Here is a 9693-nt window from a genome sequence, read left to right on the forward strand (position 1 = left end):
GGGGAAGGAGAGGCCCTGCCCATTGGATGCTGAGGAGGATTTGGGGGGTCCGAGGGGTGCCACAAAAAGCTCTGTAGGGATTGGGGGGGGGGGAGGGGAGGAAAGAAATTCAGGGGTCCACAGCCTCCGCTGTGCCCACCCCCCAAGCTGTGCCGCTCACCCCATCCTGGGCACTGGGCACCCAGCAGGTGGGTGCCCCTCCCCAGGCTCAGGGAGCACCAGAGGGTGATGGGGTGGGGGGCTGCACCCCTAAAGGGCCACAGTGAGCTTCCCCCCTGACAACAAGATCAGGCCCCCCCTGGCAGCAGCAGATGGCACAGCAGCACAGATGCCACCTGCCCCCCCCCCCCCCCCCCCCCCCCTTGCTGACCCATCTGCCGCAGCATCAGTGCCATGCTCCCCCTCTCCATCCTTGGCACAGCTGCCCCCCCCCCCCCTAATCCTAATCCTAATCCTGAGGCCCCAGTGCCCACCAGATCAGCCAGACACAGACACAGGTGCCAGTGGTGCTCAAACAGATGCCAGCAGTGCCCAGTTTTTATTGTGTATCAAAAGGGAAGGGGATGGGGTGGGTGTAGGGTGGGCACGGGGTGGCAACTGCCTGTGTGGTGGGCATAAGGCAACAGCCATGGGTAGGGTGGGCATGAGGTGGCAGGCACTTGGGGTCTGGGTGTGGGGCAGCTGCCTGTGTGGTGGGCAAGGGACAGTGTCTGTGTAGTGGGCATGGGATGGCAGCCATAGGTGGGGTGGGCATGAATCAGTAGTCATGAGGTGAGGCAGGGTTGCAGTGTTTGTGGGGTGGGCAGGGGGTGGTGGCTGTGCATGGGGTGGGCACAGGGCAGTGTCTGTGGGGTGGGCACAAGGTGGCAGCTGTGGACGTGGTCAGCATGGAACAACAGTTGTCTGTGGGGTGGGCACAGTGTGGCAGCTATGGGGTGGCTGCATCTCCACCACCTTCAGAACCATCACAGCCCAGGCAGTGGGTGGCACAGGGGGGGGCTCTGCCCATGCTGTGGGAACCCTGCCAAGTCCCGTTGCCCACCTAGCCCATGCCCAGCAGCAGGTCCAGGTATGCCCCAGAGATCAGGTCATCTTCAGGCACCCCCAGCTCCCCCAGCAGCTGCTGTGCCAGGTGCTGCCCATCCTCCTCACTCTGTCCCTCGTTCAGCACCACCTGTGGGCACAGCCAGAGTTAGGGGTGGGCGTGAGCCCCTCGAGGTGCCCCCTAGGCTGGCACCTGTGCCCGCCAGACTCACCTCGAGCTCCAGGAAGTCCCCCAGCCCCTCCACGCTGTCCAGGTGCACCCGGGTCTGGCCCCACAGGAAGAGGCGCCGCCGCTTCCTCACCACCCCCAGCACGCCCAGCGCCTGCCCCAGCACCGCCTGGCACGGCCACACAGCTGCTCTGGCACCTGCTGGCACAGCCCAGGGCACCAGGCAGCGCCCCAGGGTGCCCGTGAAGGGTTTGGGGGTTTTGGTGGGGGGGATGAGGGGGTCTCAGTGCTCACCTCCAGCCCGTCAGGGTCATCCGTGGGGACGATGGTGAAGGTGGAGAGCTTGGGGCCTGTGGTGTCAGGGCGCTCGTAGAAAATCAGCTCCCCCTGGCCTGCCTGGCAGGGGCAAGGAAGTCAGGATCAGGATCAGGATGAAAGTCAGGGGCAAGGAAAGCTGGGATGAGTCAGGGACAAGGAAAGTCAGGCTCAGGCTGAGAGTCAGGGATAAGGAAAGACAGCATCAGAGCAGCATCAAGGAAAAGTCAGGATCAGGGCCTGGGCTAAGGGTCAAGGGCATCAGGACCAAGGAAAGCTAGGATCAGTGTCAGGATCAGCGTTGTGGTGAAGGAAAGTCAGGATCAGGGTCAGGCAGAACAGCTCAGGGTGGGTGAATCAGGGTCAGGTATGTAGGCAGGATGGGTCAGGGTGAAGGTCAGAGTAAGGAAGGGTCAGGGCTGAGGTCAGCCAGGACCAAGCAGGGTCAGGGTTAGGGTCAGGCTGGGCTTGGGTCAGGTTAGGATCATCATTGGGCAGTTAGGTGAGGCAGGGCCAGGTTCAGGCATGGTCAAGGGTTAGGCCAGATCAGGCAGGGTCAGGGTTAGATGGGGTTGGGGTCAGGGTCAGAGCCAGACAGGACGAGTCAGAGTTTGCATCAGGTTGGATCAAGACTGGGCAGGGGCAAGGTCCAGATCAGGCAGGCTGAGGAAGGGCTGGGGCAGGATCAGGATCCGGTAGGGTTTGGGGCAGGCACCGGCTCAGGGACAGGGTTAGGTCAGGTCAGGTTCACAAGCAGGGGCAGGGGCAGGGGCAGGGGCAGGGGCAGGGGCAGGGGCAGGGGCAGGGGCAGGCCTCCCACCCGAGCCCTCCCCGCCCTCACAGGGGTGCGGCGCAGCTTGAGGCGTCCCCGCGGCACACGGAAGAAGGTGTCGGCCTGGACCAGCAGCTGCCCTTGGTCCTGCACTGGGCCCTGCCCGCCGAGCCGCAGGGCCGCATTCTGCACCCCCTCCCGCAGCCGCGCCTTCACTTCCACGTTGCGCCGCATCCCCGCCACCTTGGACCCGCTTCCTGACGTCATCACAAGACGCGAGTTTCTATTGGTTGAGCTCGGAACGTAGTAATCAGGCGCGTGTTCCTATTGGTCTAGAGCTTTCCCCGCCTCGCCGCGCCCCGACTCCGCCCCCCAGCGGGTCGGGCCGGCCGGGCCGGGGCAAAACGCTATGGCAGCAGCGGCGGCGGGATGTGGCAGCGGGGCGGGAGCCATGCCCGCAGCCGTGCCCGCCGCCACCCGCCTACAGGCCTACGCCTGGTGCCGGGAGTTCCTCTCCGGCTCCTGGAAGCTCATCGGGCCCGATGAGTTCGTTATCGGACCCATCAGGTACGAGCCGCCACCGGGAGACCCTGCCCCGTCCTCCCTACTCCAGCTCCCTGTCCACCCCGGGGCCCCAGTTCCGTGTACCCCTGAGCAGTAGCCCAGTCCCCCTCCCCATCTTCCCCAGCGTCCCGGTTCACCTCCTGGTGCTCAGCCCCTCTCTCATTGTCTCCCGGCTGCCCCTCCGACCAGCGTTCCTCCCAGTGCTCCTCTGGCATCGCCAAACAGTGTCCCAATGTCCCACAGTTTGTCCCTGGACCAGTGACCCAGTGCCCCCCCAAGCTGTTCCTCACAATCGGTAGCTGCCCTCCTCCCAGTGCGCTTCCGTTCCCTCCCCGTCTGTTGCTCCAGTCCCTCTCCCAGTCGCTCCCCTGGGCAGGTGTCCCTCTCCCAGTCTCCCTCCCAGCTGCCCCCCTGACTGGTGTCCCACTCCCTCTCCCAATTACTCCCCCCCCCCAACACCCATGCCCCTCTTTCCTACCAGATCCCTCACTCCTCCCCACCCCGTTTCCCCTCTCCCACTCCTGTCACCGCCCCGGGGGGGCTGCCCAGCTCTGCCCCGCCCCATTCCCAGTGCCCCTCCCTGACGCGCTGTGCCCGCAGCGGGGGGCTCAGCAACCTGCTCTTCAAGTGTGCCCTGCCGGAGCACGTCCTGAGCGTGGGGGACGAGCCCCGCCAGGTGCTGCTGCGTGTCTATGGGGCCATCCTGCAGGTCAGTGCCCCCTGCCACCAGTAACCCCACTGGGACCAGTACATTCCCCCACCACCACCCCCCAAAAAGCAACCCCCTTGAGGCATTCAAGGCTCCTCCATCACCCTTAGTCCACCCTGGGCCTGGCAGCGCTCCCATAAGGGGGAGGGGGGAATCCTGGGCGGGGCTACTGTTAAGTGGGGGAGGCTAACTGGGAACACTGGGAAGAGTCGCTGCCTGGGGGTGCACCTTGGAGGGGAACTGGGGCACAGGTTGAGGGAGCCACTGGGAGAGAGACTGGGCCACTGGTTGCGGGGGCAACAGGATCACTGGCATGGGGTGGGGAACTGGGGGGACACTGGGATAGCAGCCGGGGGAAAACAGGGAAAGCAGGGGAATAACTGGGGGACACTGGGAAGGGAAGAAGGAAAGCAGGGGAATAACTGGGGGACACTGGGAAGGGATGAAGGAAAGCAGGGGAATAACTGGGGGACACTGGGAAGGGAAGAGGGAAAGCAGGGGGATAACTGGGGGACACTGGGAAGGGAAGAGGGAAAGCAGGGGGATAACTGGGGGACACTAGGAAGGGACTGGGGAGGGACCAGGGACAGGGGAATAACTGGGGGACACTGGATGGGGGGTGACTGGGGGACAGTGGTCAGGGGTGGCTGGGGGGGAACACACTAGGGCACTGGTGGCTGGGGGGTGCACTGGGACAAGGGGGTGCCCAGGGGTGCCGGGGCAGCGGTCAGGGCCGCGGGGTGGGGGTCCCTGACTCTCAGTGCCCGCAGGGCGTGGACTCCCTGGTGCTGGAGAGCGTCACCTTCGCCATTCTGGCCGAGCGGGCGCTGGGGCCACGCCTCTACGGAGTCTTCCCCCAGGGCCGGCTGGAGCAGTTCATCCCGGTAGGGACGCGGGGTCCCCGGCGCCACCTCGCGCCGGGCACCGCCCCGGGGGCGCGCCCCCGTCCCTCCCCAGCACCCCTGCCCGCTGCCTGTCCCCCCAGAGCCGGCGGCTGCGCACGGAGGAGCTGCGGGAGCCCGGCCTCTCGCGGCTGATCGCGGTGAAGCTCTCGCGCTTCCACGGCATGGCCATGCCCTTCAACAAGGAGCCCAGCTGGCTCTTTGGCACCATGGAGCGGTGAGAGGGGCCTGAGGGGCATGGGTGGGGTTGGGATGGGATGGAGGAGAGCTTGGAGATCCTCCAGTCCCAGCACGCTGGGGTGGGAAGGGACCTCTGGAGCTCATCCAGTCCAACGCCCCTGCTGGCACCCAGGTGCTGCTGGGCTCTAGGGGAGTCTGGGTGCTTCTCCCAGTAGGGTGGCCAGGAGGTGCCTGCTGGCACCCAGGTGCTGCTGAATCTCCCAGCCTTCAGGGCCACCAGAAGTGTTGAGTTTCCCTTTGCCAACACCAAACCCTGCCAGCAGTTGTTGGTAGTCACCTTTTCTCCTCTTTTCCCTGCAGAATTTATCATGCCCCCTCCCCAGATTCTTGCCTTGGTTGCTCTGGCTGCTGTCATCTTGGGATGAGACAACCTCGGTGGCACCATGGGCAATAGCAGGGTGTTGGGGCATCAGTGCTCCACTTGCTGTGGGTTTGGCTGGGAATTTGGCAGCCACCATGGTGGTGGCATCAGCACCTCTGCCTGTCCAGAGCTGAAAAGCCCTCATGGAATCCCAGCATGCTGGGGTGGGAAGGGACCTCTGGAGCTCAGCCAGTCCAACCCCCTCCTGCTCCAGCAGGCCACCCACAGCAGCTTGCCCAGGGGCACAATGGCCAGGGGGGGTTGGAAGGATCCACAGAAGGAGACTCCACAACCTCTCAGGGCAGCCTGCTCCAGGCCTCCAGCACCCTCACACCAAACAAGTTGCTCCTGACGGAACCTCCTGGCTTCCCCTTGCTGTCCCTTGGCCCTTGTGCTGTCCCTGGGCACCATTGAGCAGAGCCTGGCCCCAGCCTTTTGCCCCCACAGCTCCTTCAGCTCCTGCTGAGCATTGATGCCTCTGGGGCTGCTCTTCTGCAGGCTCTCAGCCCCAGGGCTCTCAGCCTTTGCTCCTCACAGAGCTGCTCCAGGCCCCTCAGCATCTTCCCAGCCTCCCCTGGACTCTCTCCAGCAGCTCCCAGTCTCTGTGACCTGGGGAGCCCAGCAGTGGCCCCAGGGCTCCAGCTGTGGCCTCAGCAGGTCAGAGTACAGTGGGTTGAGAACTCCGTTGAGACCATCAAGTCCAAGCCTTACCCCAGCACTGCCAGGGCACCAGCACACCATGGCCCTCAGCACCACATCTCCACAGCTCTGATACCCCTCCAGGGATGGGGACTCCAACACTGCCCTGGGCAGCTTGGGCCAGGCCTGGACAAGCCTCAAGGGGCAGAAATTGTTCCTCATGGCCAACCTCAACCTGCCCTGGGCATCCTGAGGCCTTTTCCTCTTCACCCGTCACTCAGATCAAGAGCTGTCATCCCCCACCTGGTTCCAACCTCCTGTCAGGGAGTTGTGAGGAGCCAGAAACTGTCCCCAGATCCCTCAGCCCCCGGTGTCCAGGTCTCAGACAGTTTCCTGGCCAACCACTGGCAGATCCCACGGGAACAGGGCTCAGGGCAGCCCCTCGGAGGCAGGCTGGGGACAGAGGAGGAGGTTCTGGGCATGGCAGCACTCAGGGGTGTCTGTGCCACCTGGCTGCTGTCCCCAGGTACCTGAAGCAGATTTCAGAGCTCACCTTCACTGAGGAGGAGCAGCTGGAGAAGTTCAACCACCTCAAGACCTACAACCTGCAGGAGGAGATGAGGAACCTCAGGTGGATTTGAGCTGCTGTGGGGCAGGGGTCTCAGGGGGTTCTCTGGAGGGAGGGTCTCTGCTGTCCTTCTGGTGCCTCCCACCCTCGGCCCCTCGGGGTGGGAGCTGCTGGAGGTCTCCCCACATCCACGGGTAGGGCTCCTGCTGGGTTCCTCTGGCTCCCAGCCATGTCCAGAGCTCTGCTGGTGGCAGTGGTGGCCCTGCCCTTGCTGAGCCATCTGCCCCCTGACCACAGGGAGCTGCTGGAGGCCACCCCCTCGCCTGTGGTCTTCTGCCACAACGACGTCCAGGAAGGTGAGTGTGGCCTCCTGCCCCTACCAGCACCCCCCTGGGCATCCCCTGGGCACAGCCTCAGCCTTCTGCTCCACAAGGACCCTTCCAGGACCCCCACTTGAGCCCCCTCTGGGCACAACCTCAACCACCCATCCCTGCCCCAGTCCTGCCAGGTCCCTCCCTGGGTACAACGCCGGCCTCTTGTCCTTGTCCACCTCCTGCCAGGACCCTTCTGGGCACAACCTCAGCCTTCTGCTCCCCACCCAGGAGCCCTCCAGAACCCTTCTGGGCACAACCTCAGCCTTTTGCCCGCCCCCAGAGGCAGGAGCCCTGCCTTGATCCCTCCCAATTCCTGCAGGGAACATCCTGCTGCTGGCGGGGCACGAGGCCTCCTCCTCGGAGAAGCTGATGCTGATCGATTTCGAGTACAGCAGCTACAATTACAGGTGCCCCTGGGGAGGGGCTCTCTTCTCAACCTTCTGAGGGGAGCTCATGGGGGGGATGTCTCTGCTCACCTCCACCCCCTTCTTTTTTTCCCCCAGGGGTTTTGACATTGGGAACCACTTTTGTGAGTGGGTTTACAACTACACCCACCCAGCCTGGCCCTTTTTCGAGGCCACCCCGGAGAACTACCCCAGCAGGCAGCAACAGGTAGAGACCTCCCCCCGGCCTTGAGCGGGGGTGGCAGTGTCGTGGGGAAGGTCCCCAACCCGCTGCCCGCCCCCTGCAGCTCCATTTCATCCGGCACTACCTGTGGGGGGACGAGGGGCACTGCGGGGACAGCACGCCAGAGGAGCAGCTCCGTGCCGAGGAGGAGATGCTCACCGAGATCAGCCGGTGAGGGGCACGGCCTGGGGAGTTCCCCATGGGCCTGGGGGTGCACTCCCCTTGCTGCTGGTGGCACAGAGTGTGGGGCAGCAATCCCCAACCCCCCCTTCCCCCCTCCCCCCCTTTGTCGGTTTTCTCCACCAGCTTCGCCTTGGCCTCTCACTTCTTCTGGGGGCTGTGGTCCATCCTGCAGGCCAAGATCTCCACCATCAGCTTTGGGTACCTGGTGAGTGCATCCCTGGGGCGGGGCTGCAGGTGCCCTGGGAGGCTCTGGAGGTGGGGGGGAGTCCCAGGCAACCCCTAACTCCCTTTTTCCCACCCCCCCAGGACTATGCAGAGAGTCGCTTCCAGGCCTATTTCCAGCACAAGGCACAGTGCTCCTGAGAGTGATCCTCCTGGGGCCGTGTGGGACCCTCCCCCCAGCTCTGCCTGGACCCCTCCTCCCCTATGCCTGACCCCCCCAGCCCTGCCTGGACCCCCCTCTGTCACCTCTGCCTGACCCCTCCAGCCCTGCCTGAACCCCCTCCCAGCCTCCCCCTGTTTGCCCTGGCAGTGCCCAGGCTGTGGGGCAGGATAAGGACAGGCTGTGCCCTCCCTGGGGAGGGGGCTGGAACGGTTTGGGGGGGGTGAGGGTCTGGGATGCTTTTGTGGGGGCTAGTGCCCACTTCAGGTACCCCCCACGGAGCAGGGAAGGGAGTGGGTAGAGTAAGGGGGGTCTGTGCCTGCCAGCAAAGGGGACAGCCGCTGCTGGGGAGATGGCACAGCCTTGTCCCTGCATTGCTGGCACTGAGCAGGTCTTGAGTTTGGGTGGGGAGGAGGGGCACTGGTGGGACCCCTCTGCCCTGGCCAGTGAGTGGCACAGAGTGGGCACAGTTGCCAAGGGTACCCCCCTTGGAGGTCCAGGGGGTGCTGAGAGCCCTCAAGGGGCTGCTGTGGGGCCACCTTCTCCTCCCCTCCACAGCTCTGGGGCAGGACCTGTGAGCTTCGTGGCCTGGCCTGGTGGCCTCCAGGCCTCCTGGGGTGCGGGGCAGTGGCCAGGGACTGGGGGACAGTGGCCAGGGGCCAGGGTCTGCTCTCTGTACCCCAGCCCCGACTCCGATAGCAGGATGTAACCTCCCCTCAGACCAATAAATGCTGCGGTGGGACACAGCCTCAGCTGGCTCCTGGTGGCCCCATGGCCACTACCTTCTCTTTCACGTGTGCCCAGGGCACCCCAGGAGGTCCCAGAGGGTGGGGGGGCTGCCCCACAGCAGCTGCTGGGGACCCCTCCCCACCTCACCCCAAGTGCTGCCTGTGTGGATCCAGGGTCTTTGGCTCCTCAAAGGTTGGGGCTGGGTGGTGTGGGACTTCTTCATGGCCACCTTCTGTGGTCTCCTTGCCCTGCACCCCAGGGCTTCACCTTTGTTGGTCACCATCTCCACAACCACCTTCCTCATCCTCACCTTCTCTGCAGGCCACCCCTGGCCACGGTCCCCTTCCCCATGGTCTCCTTGGCTGCCTCCCTGTGGGCCACCGCCCCCCTTCCCCCTCCCCCTGCCCCCCAGCTCCCTCTGCCCCACCAGCAACTGCCAGCAGCAGGCAGGTGGTGCTGTCCTGGGTGGATGCCAGGGCCCAGCCCTCCCTGGCACAGCCCCAGCTGCCCTTTCATCCACATACCAGCTATTTATAGCCTGTGGGCACTGCCATGCTGCAGGGCAGGGCCAGGGGGCTCCCTCCCTTACACCAGGCCCTGGAGCTTGCATGGGAAGGGGTCCCACCCTGGGGTCCAGCTGTCACCCAGCTGGGGGCTGTGACCTTAGGCTGGGGTGGCCAGAGGTCTCCTCCAAGGGCACTTGCAGCTGTGGGGGGTAGTGTGGGCACAATGAGAACTGCAGGCACCGTGGGCACTGGGGGCAGGATGGACACTGTGAGCATGGCAAACACCATGGGCACCGTGGGCAGCTGCTTCTGGCCTGCTCCCAAGCAGGCAAGAAGGCCAAGGCCAATGTCTTGGCAGCAGTGACCTCACCTCTGCCTGCCCTTCCCTTACCAGGGCACTGCCCTGCCCTGGCACTGCCCTGCCCTGGCAGGATCCAACCCCTGGAGCAGGATGGGGCACTCATAACCCTGCCACGGGCATCCACCTCTGGGACAGGCAGGCAGCCATGGTGCCCGGGGGTTAGGGCTCCCCTCTCAGGGTGCCAGTCTGTTCCCAGAGTGTGGGTCCAGTTGGGCAAGTGCTGGCCCCTGCCCGGGGGTGCTGAGCCC

General features: G+C 64.8%; 1 protein-coding gene across 1 annotated transcript; it reads left to right on the forward strand.

Annotated features, from left to right (window-relative positions):
- The first annotated feature begins 2665 nt into the window (after positions 1-2665).
- On the forward strand, positions 2666-8672 carry CHKB (choline kinase beta). The gene is made up of 11 exons (XM_068168128.1): positions 2666-2867; positions 3465-3573; positions 4344-4457; positions 4559-4692; positions 6242-6346; positions 6581-6639; positions 6977-7064; positions 7161-7269; positions 7349-7455; positions 7591-7672; positions 7774-8672. Exons 1-11 carry the CDS (start codon positions 2710-2712, stop codon positions 7828-7830), a joined length of 1122 nt encoding a protein of 373 aa, XP_068024229.1. The 5' UTR covers positions 2666-2709; the 3' UTR covers positions 7831-8672.
- Positions 8673-9693: the final 1021 nt, after the last annotated feature.

This window comes from Melanerpes formicivorus, unplaced genomic scaffold, assembly GCF_026170545.1.
Source record: "Melanerpes formicivorus ecotype bairdi unplaced genomic scaffold, bMelFor1.0.p_v2 SCAF_132, whole genome shotgun sequence".
Taxonomy (NCBI): Eukaryota; Metazoa; Chordata; class Aves; order Piciformes; family Picidae; genus Melanerpes; species Melanerpes formicivorus.